General features: G+C 38.9%; 1 protein-coding gene across 6 annotated transcripts in view; it reads left to right on the top strand.

Annotated features, from left to right (window-relative positions):
- NCOA2 (nuclear receptor coactivator 2) overlaps positions 1-18,428 on the top strand; it is a 191,340-nt gene that overhangs the window by 151,305 nt on the left and 21,607 nt on the right. For all 6 annotated transcript variants that reach the window (XM_071737755.1, XM_071737759.1, XM_071737756.1 and 3 more), the window contains 5 exons: positions 8,259-8,469; positions 11,449-11,658; positions 13,800-14,015; positions 14,658-14,787; positions 17,766-17,931. In XM_071737755.1, coding sequence (XP_071593856.1) covers positions 8,259-8,469; positions 11,449-11,658; positions 13,800-14,015; positions 14,658-14,787; positions 17,766-17,931 — 933 coding nt within the window. The remainder of the gene's footprint in view (positions 1-8,258; positions 8,470-11,448; positions 11,659-13,799; positions 14,016-14,657; positions 14,788-17,765; positions 17,932-18,428) is intronic.

Genomic DNA, 18,428 nt, shown 5'->3' with positions numbered 1-18,428 from the left:
TTCACAACACCCAGAATGCTCCAGCTTTCAGAGCTTTGCAAGAAAAAAAGGGATACAGAACAAGCGATTTGCCACTTCAGCATTGCTTTTTATTTATAAAATGGGTAATTACAATATCAAATTTATTATAAGGCACTTTCTGGGGACTTCATAAGAAGCTGGAGTTAATGATCCTTAGCTTTGTCCTACACTAGCAACTCTCCCAGCTGGTCATTAATCACTAGGCAGCGCCCTGTGCTTGAAGCTTTAGTTTGTAAATCATGATCATACACTGTAAATGTGCATGAATGTCTCATTCACAGCCACATCCTTCACTTCTAAAAAACTGTGTATTTTTAATGTGCAGACCAGGTGTGAGTGTGCTTATTTTTGTATTTTTATTGTTGCGTGTATAAATGCACAATTTTCATTATTTTCCATGTTGTAGATTGAAGCTGAAGAGTAATATTTTCTTACCCCTAAGTCACAGCACTGGATTTTTATGTTTTTACTTTGCCCTTTCGGCAGGCTCTGACCAGTAGGCAGTTTTTTCAACAGTGTTTATAACCACAAAACATCGAGGGCCAAGCGTGACACTGAGCGTGCTTGCAGTGCTGTTAAAATCTCAGTTACCCAAGCATCTCCTAAGGTTACTTTACCCCTTCTGTTTTAACAGAGTTTGACAGCTATTGCCATTATGTAGGAGCAATTGTGGCTTTTCAATCCCTCCTATGCTTTAGGGGGAAACTGAGCCAAATTACACTAATTTCTACAGGGATTAATCCTCAAGCCTGGATGTTAGTTTAGTTCTGAATACAGCTACTATTTTGAAGTGCCTGTAGGGAGAGCTTAGATTTTCTGTGAGAACTTATGCTTTGTTAGAGTAGAAAAACACAGATACCCAGAAACTCACAGCTCATCTGGAAAGAATAAATTATTTTAAAATATCTAATTATTTTCAATTCCAAGTTCAGATAGTAATAATGAAAGTCAATGTCATTATCTCATAATACTGGATTGAAGACAGAGATCCTTCAGTCCTCAGTATTTGAAACTAGACAAGAACATAGGATTTAGTCACCAAATTTATGTCTGAATAACTGAGTAGATCAAAATCATTGCCTTGCAGATGGTTTACTCCTAAAAAATTAAATTTCTAAAATACTTTAAATTTTCTCTTTCAAGTATTGCTGTGGAGTAGACAAGAAATCGCTTAGCTTGTCAAGCCATTTTCAAAGGGCAGGTTTTGTCCCCTCTGAAAGTTAGCTGTCCAGTTCAAGGTAGTCCTGTGAGGTCCTTCTGTTGCTGATGGAAAACCAGAAGATCAATCCATGATTTTTTTTTTATCTTACCCTACCCCAATGTGTGTGTCTAAAGCAGGGGAGGTAAGCTGCTCTGTAGTGATGCTCCCATTTAAACAAGCTGCTGCCTTACTTTTTCATGACTAAAGATAGGCGAGTTGAGTCTCACCTTAAATGTAAACATGTAACCATACAACTAACTTTGAGAAAGGGACTGCAGTGTCTACAAGCGTTGACAACCTCAAGCATTTGAAAATAAGTTTTATGAACTCTGTAAAGTGAATAGTCTGTTCACTTTTTATTTTTAGACTTGGTGTTTCTAAAGCAGGAGAGGAATTTAAAGGGGAATTTGAATATGGACTCTGAAAGTACTGCATTTTCTTAAAAGTTGAAGACAGAGATTGTTTCCTAGGAGAGAGGAGACTGGAGTTATAGGAAGGTCCTAGAGCTGAGGCTGTCCAGAAAACCACAAAGTGATAAAAAGTGGCGAGGGCTGCAAGTGCTGAGGTTTCCTCAGTGCCCAGGTAAGGAGAAGCCAGTCCTGCAGCATGATGAGAGGCAGCTGGATAGTGACAGAAGGGCTTTTGTTGCTCCTGTTGGTTGTAAATAGAGTTTTAGAACCTGCTTAAAATGCAGTGAAACCTGGAGCTGAATAAACAGAAGTCCAGCATGGACTAGGAGAGGAAATGGTGGGGAATATAAAATAATGTAAGCGTTTATCTAGCTGAAGGCCAGGCCTTTAAACAAATAACCACTTTACCCCAATTATAAAATAACTGAAAATATTTAGCATCAAAAACTCTTCAGCTTTGGAAGACGGTCTCCCACAGGAAGTGCTCATTGCCTAAATTTAGATCAAAGCTGGAACTATTTAGTACAAGAACACAGATTCTTGTGCTAAATTCTTCCATTCTCCCGCGTCCTTCCCCCCCCCCCCCCACCCCGCGCCTTCTTCCTCCCGTATGTAAAAATTAGCTGTGTGCTTGTGTTACCTATTTTGCAGGTTTATTTAAAACTTCTCCTCCCTAAGGAATGTTGTATTTTTAAGTAACTAGTCAGTGGAGTGTGCAGTTTCTCGGGAAACTGCAGCATAGCTACAGTGGGATGGTCTCTGGAAGGGGGATCGGGGTGCTGGGAGGCAGCAGAGCCATTATGTTTTCCCCTTTTACTTTTGGTGTGACTTTCTGAGCAGGAAATGCTTTGAAGTGCACCACTGTTCTAAAAATAGCAGTCTTGTAGGTAGTATGTTTAAACATACACTTCTGCAGAGAGCAGCTACTGACAGGAAGCCTTTCTCAAATGGCAGAGTATTTCCAGTGCTGCCGTACCTCGTTCCCTTCCTTGGTGGGATGGATGATGGTTATCAAGCTCTATTAGGCTGATTGCTATTCCAGTTAAGGCAGCTGTGGAGGGTGAGAAAGTGAATGAGAGACCTGCTGGGGAGGCTCAGAGGAGCTTTCCTACAGCACCAACAAGTAGCAGGACCTTTGCTATCAAGTACCACGAGTGCTCGTGCCATTCTCCACTATTAAAAAGGGAAGGCAATGGAAACACGTTATGATTTGCTGCACATAGAGCATCCCTCAGCCACGAGCCTGCGTTTCCTTGCTGGCCCACCAGCTACCATGGAGCTGCCATGGTGGAACTTCATCCTTTACACCTTCCTTCCCTGCTTGTGCCCCTCACTGTGCCTCTGGCCTCAGCCAGCAAGTGCTGCTGCTGGTCTGGAGCATCAGTCAGCAGATGGGCAGATCTGACAAGGACAGCTCAGTGGAAAGGGAGGAAAAGTGTAGAGTTAGGTCAGAGGCTCTTCATGCCCTGACAGTGTCAGGTGTTGCCTTGCTAAAGAAACATTCTGCTTAGCCATATTGTTTTGCACTGCAAAACTCTTACGTAAAATTGGGTATGAAGTATTGCATTGGTTATGCAGGTGAAGAAAACAAGATGTAGAAATTAGAAGTAGCTTATTCTCTGCATGAGCACTTGGCGTATGGTGGAATAAAATCCTGATCTCTGTTAGTGTATTTTTTAGCCAGTAGACGATATAAATTACAGCCTGTGTGCCTGACAGAGACTTTGTGGTGCCACAATCTCCACCAGTGCTGTTCCAAAAATCATCTTAAGCATCCTTTTTTGTCCTAAAACTCAGAAACTATCCTGGTGTTCCTTGCATGTTTTACCAGCTCCACTTTCCCCCCTGCTTTGTGTGGAAACCAATACCTCGCAATACTAGAATATTTCTTCTACATGTCCTTCAGCTTCGAAAAACCTATTTCTTGATGCTCAGAATCCATTACATTAATGAAGGAGGTTGTTTTCTTCTTGAAATTCTATTGAAACCTTGGAATGGGGATTCCATTTTCTGAATGTCTTTCAATTAGAGTTCTGTTTCTGGATGTTAGTAGTAGATTAGCCTGATAACATAATGAGATTTCTAGCCAACTGTATTTCTATAGCAGTTACCAGGAAGAAAAAGACTATATTGATTCCGCTTCTGTATTACTATTACTTTTTCTTTCTTTTTATGGCTCTAAAGAGCAGGGGTTTTGTTTCATTTATGGTCAAATATTTTGTCCATGTTACTGTGGTAACTAATGAGCTAACTCAGGTTTTATGTAAGGCAGGTTTAGTTTCAAGTTGTGTCCCCCCCAGAAGACATCCTCTTCTAAGGAAAAAGTCCCAGGTGACTCTGCCAAATATAGTCATAAAGAAAATTTATACATGTATGAAGTTAGGAATCCAGACTATCAGTTCAAGCCATGGACTTTGCCCTTGGTGGAAAAGAGATATTCTGGGAGTTTGGGATCTTATCCTGTTCTTTACAGTCCATGGAAGCTACTCTTTGATGTAGCAATGCTGGGGTTTTTTGATGGTTTTCTGTAAACCAAACTTCATGTTGAGGTGTAGCTGTCTTTCAGTAGAGCTGAAAGAATTCTGTAAACTACTAACACTTTAGTCTCCTTTTCTTTACATGACAGTGATAAGTACTTTAAAAGCAGGTACTTTTTCAAATGCAGAATTTTTTCTAAGCACGCTTTGTCTTATGCTTTCTGGCACTTAGTGTCCAAGTTCTACTTACATTGTTGTAATTGCATTGTGTAGAGATAGGGAAAATATGGGCATGAGAACGTTCTGGTGATGCTTAGCACTTTATCATATTGTTGTTTTTTTTTTAATTCATGACAAATCATTATTCTACAGGGAGATTAGGGTGTGCGTTTTACTTACATGCAGTTCAATTTAGACCGTTACCAAAATAAATATAGAATATAAAGAAATTTAAAATTTCATGAAACAAAAACCAGTAAATATTTTCATGATAGTTTCTGTACATATGATGCCATTTGAGGGTGGGTGTGGAAATACTTAGGCTAACATCATAGTTTGGTGTTGATTCCAAATACCTTGGAGCTTTTGCAGCAGTTGAGAATCCTCATCAAAAATAAAGATGAAATATTGATTATGTTCAGGAAAAAAAGGGAAGGTTATGTATTTGTGTTGTTATAATACATCTATTGGGTTTGGCCTTTCTTTACCACTTCTTTAGAGGAATTAAAAGCATCCTAAGGAGTGCAGTTTTCGTACTCATTTGGATCAATATGTTCTTCTCTGGCTTTGTTTTGGTTGGTTTGGGGGGATTTTTGGTTGTCTGGGTTTTTTGGTTGTTTTTTAAATTGTTTCTGTTTGTTTTACATCTAATTTTGAAACAAAGAAATACAATAGTCAGTGTTTAAAAAAAAAAAAGAATAGAAGAAAGACACATAGTCCTGCACAAAACCAAACAAAAAACCCCCTGTAACGTATAAAAACTTCACTGTTGTCTCAAATATGTTTAATGAAGGCCATATGTCTTAATTCCCAAAAAGAATACTGAATCATCCTTCTCTAATTTATGATACTCTACATCAGTCTCCTCTACTGGCTCCTCCAGTCTTCCTGTACCAGATCTCCCAGTAATCAGACTGGAGCTCACTACTGTCTCTTAGGGCACTTTTTTGAATCTGCTTATCACCTGTCCACACAAAGATTTAGGCTTCTTGTGATCACATTTGCTTTGTCCTGGCTCTACCTGTTCTGTTGGTGTGCTGTGTCCAGCCAGCTCCTTCTCAGTGCCTGGAAGGCAACGAGGCAGCAGGGAGATTTGTCAAGAGCAGGGAATGTCAGACCAACCTGATTTCCTTCTGCAAGAGGGTGGGTAGCAGGCTTTTGGGTGTAAGAAAAGCAGTGTACATGCCATGTGTCTTGGTTTGAGTAGGGCTCTTCGGTGCTCTTATGCACGGCGTTCCTGTAAGCAGGTTAGAGATGCATGGTCAAGAGAAAAAACTGCTATGAGTGAAATCCTCAACACACAAAGTAGATGTTTAAAGATTCACTGTCAAAATGGAGGGGCTGCAGCAGCTCGTGCAGTATCTGGAGCTGCTCAGTGAATAGAGCCTATGTTTGGTAAGACTGTGTGTGAGGCTTGGATGTCTGCAAATTCAGATTAAGCTGCAAACAGAAGATGTGGAGGAAAAATTTTAGGAGAACATTCAGAATGAACAAATTATTGTACTTAGTCAAGAGGAATGCCACTGATTTTTTAAAAAATAGTAGGGGACATCTGGCTTAGGTAGGTCTTTCTCAGAGCTGTGTCTAGCAATCATAGCACAAGACAGGTGAGAGACAGTAATGTCAAGTAATTTTAAAAATCACATATTTTTCTGGAGTATGCCATCAGAGTGTACTATGTGTAGGGATGATTTTCTGCTTTACTCAGCAGTTGTAAGGTTACTGTACTCAGTTATAAGTTATACTGTACTCAAGTTATAAGTTGTAGAGGAGAATGATACAAGCACTCCTAGTACTTGATAGCAAACTTAAACTTTACTCTTAAGTTGTAAGAAGTTGTAAGGCTTCATCTTAAGCCCTCTTCTGGACTTGGAATTTCAGCAAAAGTGTAGACCAACTGAAGACAGTCCATAGGAGCAAGAAGAGGAATGAGAGGTCAAGAAAACAGGTTATATGCTGAAGAAAATTAAACAAGTTGAGATTGCTTATTAACTTCAGCTTAAAACCCAAAAAGGCACAGGTTTTCAAGTAGAGAAAAGGTTAGAAAAAGAAAGGGGAACACAGTTTGTTGTCCTCATTCAATATACAACAGGAAATAAGGGCCTAAGTTTTAGTGTTGGTGGTTTTGCATTGACAAAAAGGAAAAAAAAAATTCAAATAGTATGGATGACAGTGCTAAAACCAATAGCCTAGGGAAGCTGTGGATTTTCAGTCACTAAGTGCCTTTAACAAGAGACTATATCAACTTCTGTAGGGAATGGCATACACTGATTTTCCCTTGAGGCCTGAAATTTCTTCCAGTCCTCTGATTCTGTGATTTCCTCCCATTTTGGCAGTAACACCAGCCTCCAAATCACCCACATGCTGCCTTTTAACAGAGTAAACTCCTTCCTCTTTTGCACCATGCATTCCAATCTGTAAGACTGGGAAGTGATGTGGCAGGAGTAAAGAGTAATGCTGTGTTTATCTGAAGCCAGTCATCCAAAAAAAGCTATGTAGAGATGTCACCTCCAGGCATCTTAGCTACCTTTGAATAAAATAGCTGGGCTTCCAGGAGAAGGTTAGCTGTGGCAGCAGTTTAGTACAGGCTAATGTGCTTCATAGCTGGGCTGTGAGAGCCTTGGTTGGCAGTTTAAAGCCATCTCAGATATTTCTACACTGTCCTGTGATCTGCAATGTAAGCTTGCCCTCAGTAATTAACAAGTTCACAATGTGGCAGTAGAACAAAAAAAAAAAAAAAAAAAAGAACAGGAAGAATTGCATTTCAGTTATGTGCATGTTTGTGGTGTTATTTCTCAGTTCCCCATCCTTCATGGCTGGCTGCTCTCTCTCTCTGCCTCTCTTCCGTCATTGCACATTTCCTAATGAAGGTGCTGATTTTGTGTAGGTTTTTGTTGTAAATGCTGCCATGAAATGTTTCCTGTGGTAACAGACTGGACTGCCTGGTGGTAATTATTACCCAAAAAGAATTTTACCCTACTTAAAGGTTTGTATTTGGAGAATAGACTTGTCATATTTTTAAAATTCCAGTCAGAAAAAGATTTACATTCTGAGATTTTATAGGCAGAGAAGCTGAAAAAAAAAATGGTGAAAATAAACATTTTTAAGGAAGACATGCAGGTCAGTATTTATGTTAATATCAGATGAACTTAATTTTTTTCCCTATATTTCATGATATGTTTCTACTGAATTGAATGTAACTAGCTTCCTCTCTCTCTCTCTCTCTCTCTCTCACTCTCACTCTCTCTCTCTTTTTTCTTTCTTACTGTAGTGAAGTTGTTTTCATTCATTTGAGAAGTCATGAGCAAAATAAATTCCTAAATCTCCTAACTAGTTGACAGCTTTTAATTTATAGAACATGCATGAAATGTGTATTTCATGCCAGTGAACTTTATTTAGTTATTCAGTGTGAAGGTTTTGAATGCAACAAAGAAAATGCGTATAGGGAATTGTTTTATCCATGTTTAACTTTTCCATCATATGTTTTTAATCAAGTCATAAAGAGACTAGAAATATGATTGTGCTGAAAGGAGTATTGGTTATACCTACATAACCCCCCATCTTCATCACCACTGGATTTCTTTCTCTGCCAAATGATCCCTGCTTTCTGCACCAGTTACAGAATGCACAGGGAAAATCTCCCCTTTGCCCAAGGTATGGATCATGTAGATTCGTACACCCACATGCTGTGGGGTTTTGAAGGGCTGTCTGTGCCCAAATGCGAGGCAGCCAGGCCCTGGGAAGCCTGCCTGTCCCCTTTTGACAACTTTTTGAGCTTCCTCCACGTCGGGCTCCTTGCAGGAAGCATCCAAAGCCGGTTCGAGTGAGGGTTGTGGGCTGCCTGGCTCAGTGTGAGCAGGATGCCAACAGCAGGCGAGCAGCTGCGTGAACTGTGGTTTTCTGTTTTGTTTTGTTTTTCTTTTATTACAGCCAGGCAGTGAATTGGATAACTTGGAGGAGATTCTGGATGACCTGCAGAACAGCCAGTTACCACAGCTTTTCCCAGATAGCCGCCCAGGCGCTCCAGCAGGCTCAGTCGACAAGCAAGCCATCATCAATGACCTCATGCAGCTCACCAGTGACAGCAGCCCCGGCACGGCTGTGGCCACCCAGAAACCAGCAATGAGGATTTCACAGAGCAGTGAGTCCACCTTCTGTGCGTGTGTAGCCAAAGCCTGTGAACCCCCCCAAAAGCAGGCTGTCCCTGGGTCAGCAGGGGAGGACCTGGGCAGTTCCTCCTCCTGGTCTGGGTTTGCGTGATGACATAGCGCCATCTGCGGTCATCCCGTTTCAAAAGGCACATGGAGGCTATGCCTAAATCGCTGGAATTCCCTGCCCTCTGAGGAGTTTTCAGGGGTACCCTCAACAGCAATGCAAGGAGGTCCCCTGCTGTGGCTCTAGGTGATGCATTTCGTTGGGATGCAGCTCGTTCAGTAACAGGGACAAGAGAGGCTTTTCACAGCGTGAAGGGGAGTTGTCTCCTGAAACCACAAGATGAATAGAATGGCACATGATTAAGAGGAGTGCCCAAGTCTAATTTGAAATTGTGGCTTTTAATTGAGTCGCTTCTAGTAGACAGTGGTCCTTAACTTTATTAATTAATGTACTAATCAATGTTGAAATGTTGGTCTACCACCTAGAACAGTGGAAGGGGAGCAGGACAGGAGCCTTATCAGCTACAAATGTTTAAGAAAATAGCATAAAAAGCCACTGCTTCATGGCAGCATCTGTTTATTTTGTTGCTAAATGTACACTGGTGGGTTCTTTTATTAAACAGAGCTTAGATAATATTTTTAGCTATTCTGGTCATATTAAAATAGTGCCCTGCCACTTTCAAATGAACTCACATTATTTAGAAATGTTTAAATAAATACTGAAATTATTACTAATAATAAATATTAATGTGTAAATTCATGTTAAAATCACCACAGATCCTTAAATTATTGTTTGTTATGGTGCTCAGAGCAAAGTGCTTGGATTTCATGTACTCATTTTTGTAAGTATGGAGGTACTTACACAGCAGCACATAAGTCAGAAGGAAGTATTTGTGCAGCTGAAATCTTTAGCCCATTCTTTCTGAAGCAAGGTCTGCTCGTTCCTTCCACTGCAGCCATTTGGCTTTCTAGTGTTAACCTGTCTTTAAATCTGCTTTCAAAGCTACCAGCAGTACAGTAGCAGTATGATTGTAAATGAGAGTGTCTTGGTGGTTAGCAGCAGTTTTGTAAAAGCAGCATCCTGTTTCCCATGTAAATTAAAACCCTAAAACTTTTCTCCCCATCTCAGTCTTGTGCATGATTGCCTTAGGGAGCTTATGCCTTGTTTGCAGTAGAAAAGCCTAAAGAAAACAGGTGCACAGAAATAGTGAGTGGCTTCTCATGTGCACACAGAAAAGCAGTGTAGAGTGAATGAGTGTCAAATCATATGCAATTGCAAGAGGCTTGGTACTTAATTTTCTTCTTCTGTAGAAATAATCTTTCAACAGGTTTCACATGAGAATACTTCAAATATTTTAATCTGTTTAATATATATATATGACTTGAAAGATGGGAGATTTGCCAAATTGCTTGAGTGTTTTGCTTGGAGGACAGGAATCCTCCTTCAGTCCTATCCTGACCAAGAGCAGAGAATGTGAGCTGAGCACAGTCACATCTCATCAACTGTGTTGTTATTTTGAGCTGCATTTCCAGCTTTCCTTTTTTGTAGCATCAGTGGGTGCTGGCAGAGCTACTGGTACAATAACTTCATAGTCTATGTAATTTTTCAGACTTCTGGGGCAAATTTTTTTGAAACTCTTGCTGAAGTTCAGTTTTAGTTCAGTTCTTGGACTTCATGATCCCCCTAACCTTGGAAAGGTCATCTTTTCTCATTAAGTAAATTTTGTTAGCTTTCTAGAACAGACAGTCAGGACAAAATTTTTTGTTAGGAATTAATTCTGTGTGATATGATTTATTTCCTGTACACACATACAAGCAAATTCACCTGGCAGAGAGTTTGTATTTTAAAAGTTTGTATTAAAATAGATACAGTAAGTTCCTATAGTATAGGTTTTATAGGTTTTATAAAATAAGAAGAAAAGTCAGAGACCTTTGTAATAAGATGTTTCTGTACTTTTTAATGAGCTTACTATACCTTACCTGAGGTCAAAAGTATCACTAGTTTGATCTAAAATAAGAGGTAAGTTCATCAACATCTTTGTAATGTGATGGATATAGAAGTTGCTTTAAGGCTAAGGCAAGCTATCAGGCAGTATTGTAAGTAAAAAATTCACAAAAATGGTTAATTTATTTGTATGTATTTTGTTGGTATGATTAGTAATAGAACCATCAGCTCAAGGTCAGTGTTTGATTCATGTTTGCGAACTGGTTGTGCACATAGGGGATGCTTTCATGCATTGGAACATTGCCCAAACACCAGCTGAGCCAGATGTTCCCCAGTTATGATCTGAAGCTCTGAGGCAGTCCACAGTTTTCTTTGAGGAAGCTGATTTTCAAGAGCACAAAATCACCTCATAAGAAGAAAATAGTTTTAAAGAGGTGACAGTAACCATCAAGTATGGTGCAGCTTACCAGAATATTATGGTGTCATAGCTCTACTTCTGGACTGCTGCCTTCTTGTTGCTGAATCACTGAAGTATTTGTTAATGATACAGGGGGGAAAAAAAAAAAAAGTAGTAACGGGGCTACAGGATCTGATACAGACTCAGTCTGTGCTCAGTTAATTTCTTCAGGGGCACAGCTTAGGCTGGTAAACTTTTAAAACTGAGACAATTCCTAACAGTCTGTCTCAGGATAGTATTTGTGTACCTTTACAGTACTATTAGGTGAAAGATTAATTTGCAGTAGTATGCACATCACATATTCATATATTTTGCTTTAGTGTCTCTTCTGTAAGTTAAATGCAGAGTTGTAAGAATTGTAAAAATATGTTGTATATGGTTTAGTGTCAGAATGTTCCATTTTGAAATTTATGTAAAAATATCAAGAAGGGAAGTTTATCAGACAGATACAGAGTGGGTAAATTATGCAACATTCAATAGCACAGCCCAAGAGCTTAAAGTATATTTTCCAAGTAAATTTTCCATTTTTCTAACTTTGCTTTTTTCTTTGCTCCTCCTGTCTAGCTTTTAATAACCCACGAGCAGGGCAACTGGGCAGGTTATTACCAAACCAGAATTTACCACTTGACATCACCCTGCAGAACCCAACAGGTGCAGGAACTTTCCCACCCATAAGAACGAATAGCCCCTATTCAGTGATACCTCAGCCAGGACTGATGGGGAGGAATGAAGGGATGATAGCAAGTCAAGGAACTTTAGGCAACAGTAGCACAGGTAAGAAGACTTTCCCTTTTTTTAAAATATACACTGAGTAGCAGACTATAGCATGAGTAACTTAATGCTGGGGTTATTATTAAGTACTTTTCCAAAAAGTCTGGAAAAAGTTGTGTTTTGTGGGCTGTACTGAAGTATTTATTTTTAACTTCTGTTTCTGCATGGTTTTAGTCTGGCTCTGTATGTACTGCTCTTCACCTACCTTAAAACTTCTAGACAGAGTATATTGGTAGTTAATCTGTTTACATCGATGTTCCAGATGCAGCTGAAGCTTAGGTAAATATCCAATCGTTCTGCCTCAAAAAAAGCAAATACATGAACTTTTTCTCTGTAGGTGTACTTCAATCAAACCAAAATTGTGGGCAATACTACTGACATTATGATGTGTATCTCCACAGGCCTTGGTTTTGCCCTTAGTTATCTTTTATTTATTAGCATTAATTTTAATTTTAAATTTAATAAATGCTAATGTTTTCATCATTTTCTGAATCATAAGCTTTGAGAAACATCAGGTGTAGCAATAGTATTACCTCTTGCCTTGGATTATGTCTGATCTGTGGTGCATTGATTTTTTTCATTTTGTCTGAATATTTTACAAAGATACTGAATCACAGAATCATAGGATTTTCAGGGTTGGAAGGGACCTTTAAAATCATCCAGTTCCAACACCCCTGCCATGGGCAGGGACACCTCCCACTAGATCAGGTTGCTCAGAGCTCCTGAGAGATTTGTTTCACAAGCTCCTGGAAAGGGTTTCACAGGAAAAGTCTGGCTGATTGACTTATTTCAGCTAGTACATAGTCTGAGACTGTCCAAGGGTGCAACTACCACTGAGAATTTTGAATAAAAATGAGGGTATTGTAAGCCCTTTAATCTGGCTAAATTCACAGCCATAATGTCCCATAATGTCATAAATCAGTTTGCATCAGTATTAAAAAAGACATACTGCCAGACACTGAAATATCCTACCTAAGCAGTTTAGAGGTCAACTTGCATTCTTTCAAGTGTCCTATTACTTTCATGTTTTGTATACATGTTAGAGGATGTTATTCATCTTATGTATACAAGTTAGAGAGTATTATCTGTGTTCCTGACATTGGTTTTAGCACGCCACATATTTCAGCTAATAGAGTGTGTACAGAAAATAGAACAAACCTGAGGATGTAACACTGAAGCAAATTTTGTACAGCACCTGAAACAATGACTGTCTTTGGAGGATTTTGCTCCTTGGTTGTACATCACCAAGTAATGGAACTAATGAGTGATAATTATTTGTGTGGCTTTTAGTATTCTTTAAAGGATATTAGAAAATGCCATTGGAGAGACAAGTAGTCTGGTCTGAGATCAGTGTTTTATCCTTCTTGACTGTATAGAACTGGAACGTGTAAATACAATGAACACAACTCTTCGGGTTTTGGGGGTTTTCATGTTGGGCTTTGGTTGTGCTTTTTTTGGCTCCTGTCAGAGTGTAGTACTCTATATATTCCAAGTGTAAATAAACTGTATCAGTTGTTTACAGTAGATGTAGGAGGACTTCCCCTAGAATAACGGTAATGAACTTCAGCATCTATTGGAAAGTTTCTGTGAGTAATTTCCCTGTACTGTACATTGGTTTGAAATGATCTGGGTAAGCCTTGAAGCTATAAGAAGGCTGCAGGCTCTGAGTGAACTGACTGGCCAAAAGGTGTCTGCAGAATGTGAATTTAAATTAAGTCCTTCTCATTTGTATGTGTGTGTAGCAAAAGTTAAATCCTTCATTCTCACTTAGCCCTTGGAAAGTAAAGCACTGACACACACATCAGCAAACGTGATTCATTTCCTGAGGAAGGAAGTCAGAGCTATCCACACACCCTCGGCACCTGTTGCAGACTACATATGGGAACACTTATTCTGAGCAGTGTTCGTAAATGATAAAAGGATCTTCCATGGGTAAAATGTATGATAATCTCTAGTTCCTTGTCTAAGCACCATAAGGCCTTGTTCTGTAGCTTAGCACATCTGGATGGGCAGCTGTGGCACGATGTGCTTTGAGAGAAACTACTTCATTTCCATCGCTAAAAATGTAGTGTGTCAGGCAGGTGTAATGCTAAAGCTGTTCTGAATCACGTGCCAGCACCTCAGTCTGTCTGGGTCTTGTGCAGGAATGATTGGTGGCAATGCCCCTCGGCCTACCATGACATCTGGAGATTGGGGAAGCCAGACTCCTGCTGTGAGGGTGACCTGTGCACCCACGGCGAGTGCCATGAACAGGCCAGTGCAAGCAGGCATGATCCGCAACCCCACGGCCAGCATCCCCTTGAGACCCAGCAACCAGCCTGGCCCGAGGCAGATGCTTCCATCTCAGGTCATGAATATGGGTAAGTCAGGGCATGTGTGGCACGTGTCCCCTGTATTTTCAAAGTTGAAGCAGGAACAGACAAAAACCAACAAACAAAATAGACTGATTCCAGTTGTAGATTTGGTGGGAACCATATTCCACAGCACAAGTTGAAAACAGGAAGGGAAAAGTGTGAAACAGTAACTTTTAACACATATATTGGTATGAACTATACCTGCTACTCTAGCTCCACAGTGGTGTGGCTGAAAAAAGAGGATATGAAGTCCCTCTTTTTTTATTAAAGACTGTGAGGTTCTTTAAGAAGAAGTACTGGGGAGATTATCATTGTTGGTTGTTTTTAAAGCAAGTACACTATTGTATTGACTCTGTGAGCTTTCTGTTTTGTTGTTTGGTGTTTTTTTTATGCTTATCTTACTAATTTTAAGCATCTGTGGTGCCGTATCTGCTGTTTTGTGGTTTTAAAGCACTTTCAAGTTCTGATGGTTTTTTCTCAAAATTTAAAAGCAATTTTTAACAAAAAATGTCATGCTTTTAATGTAAAGTTACTGAAGTTTTAGTGGTTTTGTTTGCTTTTGCTGTAACTGAGACAAATAAATGGAAAGGCTTAACATGAAAGTGGATTCTTTTCACAGAAGGTATGTGGTTATTTTTCCTTGATTAGGGCCATCAGAATTAGAGATGAATATAGGAGGACCTCAATATAGCCAACAGCAGGCACCTCCCAATCAGACTGCACCATGGCCAGAAAGCATCTTGCCTATTGATCAGGCAACTTTTGGGAGTCAGAACAGGTGAGTCTTCCTGTCACATCAAAACAAGTAGAGATTTTACAGACCCATATTTTACATACACATCTAAAATACTCACCAAATGTATATCAATTAATGGTTGTCATATTTTGCACTCATGCAATGTGTATGTGGTCCAGTAATACTTAAAAATGCTCTTTGCCATTTAACATTTTGGAAAAACTGGAGGTTCTCTATCACAGTAAATGCCACCAGTGCTTTGGGTAGTTGCATGATTTTGTTAACAGGGGCATGGTTCTGTCTGATTTTCCTGGTTTTATTGTTAACAGTTATTCTTAACACTGTATTTGTAAAAATGCCAGACCTTTTGTAGTTATAACATAGCTGTCTTTACCTGCATCAGGGTAGCATTTTAAGTAGTGCAGGACATGGTTTAACTCATATTTTGTGTGGAGATTTTTAATTGACCTAAATTCTATGAAAGGTGAGGAAGGGAAGATGAAGTGAAACAGAGGCTTGGGTATCCAGAAACCAAAGTTTGATCACAAGTTATTAACTCCATACATAATATATTAACTGAAGAGTTTTAACTAGAGTCACAACTATGAAAAGCAATACAGATGTAATTTTAAAAAGTATGTCCTCTCAAAAAAGTTTGCTGCTTAAATTAGAGAAGCTCTGCATGTATGGACATAAATGATACCAAACTGATAGATAAAAGAGAAATATTTAAATACTTTGAATTACATGAGTCACGATATTTTTCAGTAGTAAATGGGAGGAGTGCTCAAAAGAAAATTAAAAGGAAGCAGTTGGAAAAAAGTGTGTTTGAAGAAGGAGTAACCTTCTGACTAAATTATCATAATTTTAATTATTAAAGGATGTCCAAAAATATTACCTGTACAGTTAATTGTAGCATTTGATCTGTTACTTTTCAAACTTTTTATGCTTTTCAAGATATTTCCTGGTACTAATTTTTCCCCAGTTAGGGTGTCCATATGCCAGAAGCACTGTTTGTATAATTTAATTATTCATTTTAAAAATTACACGGTAAAATAAAATACAGGTCGTATTTGCTCAGCCAGCCAGGCAGGTAATTTTTCCATTTTGTTACCTTTGCCTTTTTTGTAATTGTCTTGTGGCTAAAGGTGGTAAAAAAAATTCCCATTGCATTGCATCTGAAAGTAACCATATTTTGATCATTTATACCCGAACACAGATGAGTAATTTTTTGGTGCTGCTACTTCTTACTTTATTAATACCTGGAATTTATATTTTTATAATCTGATTATCATTGTGAGCATTAAATTTGATAAAAGTTAAATCATGAGTAAAAAAATTTATTTTAGAGAAAAACTGAACATTCTTCTTATGAAATATAAAATAAATGGGGGAAAGAAACAAATTAATTGTCATTGTTTAACATACAGAATTTGACAGATATTTTAAACTTTTTCTTATCATATGAATTCATGCCCATTAAAATTTGAGGAGGCTTTCTGGCTAGTCCTATTGATTATTTTTCTGGACCATAAATCCCTTCGTATAAGTAATCTTTAAAGTTTGCAAGCGATTTCATTATAAGGATTTTTTTGTTGTTGTTCTTCCCTTTTACTGATTTACAATTCAGTCTGTGAGAGTTACAGAAACTTCTCTCTAGATGAGATTGATTTACACTTTGCAATGTTTTAAAGGTACACCGTATATATCCTGTTATTATTATTATTATTATTGTTGCTACTATTATTTACAGGTTGGGATCTAATTAAAAAGCACAGGTTTTTGTTAGTTTTCCTGCTTGCCATCCTTTGGGTTTTCAGGCATATAGCCTGACGATGCAGCTCTTTCCTCCTGCTTGGCTTTGACATAGAGATTAGACTTCCATGGCAACCATATATCTCATTGTGGAAACTAAATACACAAACATGTTTCTTTGTTTTTCCAAACAGATATGTAAAAAGGGTTCACATACAGTGCTGTTTCCTCCCTTCGTGTGTGACAGCTTTTGTTGTCTCTGAGTAATTATGTGAGGCGAGATTCTGCCATGATGTGCATATAGTGGCTGCCCTTGCTTGCAGAATTATTTCTTTTTATATATTCTATTGTAGTCTCATAGTGTTGTGTGGGAAGTGGGGCTTGTGTATGAACTGCAAACCAAAAATATGTAATTTGCCTGCTAATAAGGTGTTATTTTGGATTTAGTTTGTTTTTCAGTAAGTTTTGTCCTTTGGGTTTGGAATAAACCTTTTTTCTGCCTTCATAACTGTGAGTGTGCTTTGCATACAAATTCAGGGGTGAGGTAAGCAGGATTTATAGAGCCAGCACACTCTGCCTGACAGTATCTAAATTCTTGCTGACATCCTTCTGAGACAAATAACCAAATGCATAAGCTGGTACCCAAGTGTGCAGTTCCATAAGCTGGGTTGAGCTAATGCAGTGTTTTGCTGCAGAGAAAAAGGGGAATGTCCTTTTCTCCCTGCTCCCTCATGCTTTTGGCCAGCTCTTCCAGATGTTCTGTTGTGTGAGCTCAGACAGTCCTTGGACCCTTCTGTGGCCTCTTCAACTTGCTTAGTCTGATAGAAAACCAGTTACAAATAGCCTCTGTGGAAATGAGTTCTTCTCCTTGTCATAGTACACTTAATCCAACGTCTACAATTCAAAGTTACCATTATTTTTTTTAAAAATTCTTTGACCTTCAGTGTTTGATGACTGTATTCTCTACTGACTTCTCTGTTCCTCTGTTGACCCTGTAATATGAAGTCAACACTGGGGTGTACTTCAGTGTGCTTGCTCACTTGTCAGATACACTGTGCTTGTAGGGTCTTGACAGGATTAGTCACGCTATTTGGTTATTTCTTTGGGTAGCATAACTTTCATCCAGAGGAGTTTTCTAAACAAATTTGGCAGTGCTTAAAATAATTTCTGTCTCCACTTGTTAGTTCAATTTGAGTACTAATCCTCTGGTATTATTTCTTGGTTTTGAGCAGCTGTTTACCAATGCTGTGTTCATGTTTTCACAGGCAACCGTTTGGCAGCTCACCAGATGATCTCTTGTGTAATCATCCTTCATCAGAGTCACCAAGTGATGAGGGTGCTCTCCTGGATCAGCTTTACATGGCATTAAGGAATTTTGATGGTTTAGAAGAAATCGACAGGGCTCTAGGAATACCAGAACTAGTTAGCCAGGTATAATGGACATTGTGTTTCATGTTTTAGGTATTGCATTTAAAGGATGTGTTGTCAAGGCAGAGGTAAAATGTGTGTTGAAGAAGGGGATTATAAAACACTTCTTGCAAGCTGGGATGGAGTTATATATTTTGGTGTGAGTCCATCTAACAGCTCAGTGTCACCTGAAAAGCTTTCTTCAGCCCAGGTTTGGTCTTCATTTGTCTTCCCTGCCACCCTTACCTAGCTCTTCTCACCTGTGCTGAGCCACTTTGCTTTACACAACTAAGCTGACCTAAACAAAAAAATTAATGGGCTTCTGCTTATTTAGTAATCTGAAGAACAACTGTATGGGACAAAGGTAAGATCAGCAACAGTGTATAGGAAAGAAGAAGAAAAGAATATGAAGGCCTAGGAGCAGAGGAGCAGGGTCAAGACCTTTGTGTGACAGGGCCAACAAGCTTTTAGATGAGCAAACCTGTAATGTGTAACTCCACCAGTAGTTTTGCCATTAGTTG

This window comes from Heliangelus exortis, chromosome 2 (genome assembly GCF_036169615.1).
Source record: "Heliangelus exortis chromosome 2, bHelExo1.hap1, whole genome shotgun sequence".
Lineage (NCBI taxonomy): Eukaryota > Metazoa > Chordata > Aves > Apodiformes > Trochilidae > Heliangelus > Heliangelus exortis.
This window is presented reverse-complemented; position numbering and strand designations above follow the sequence as displayed.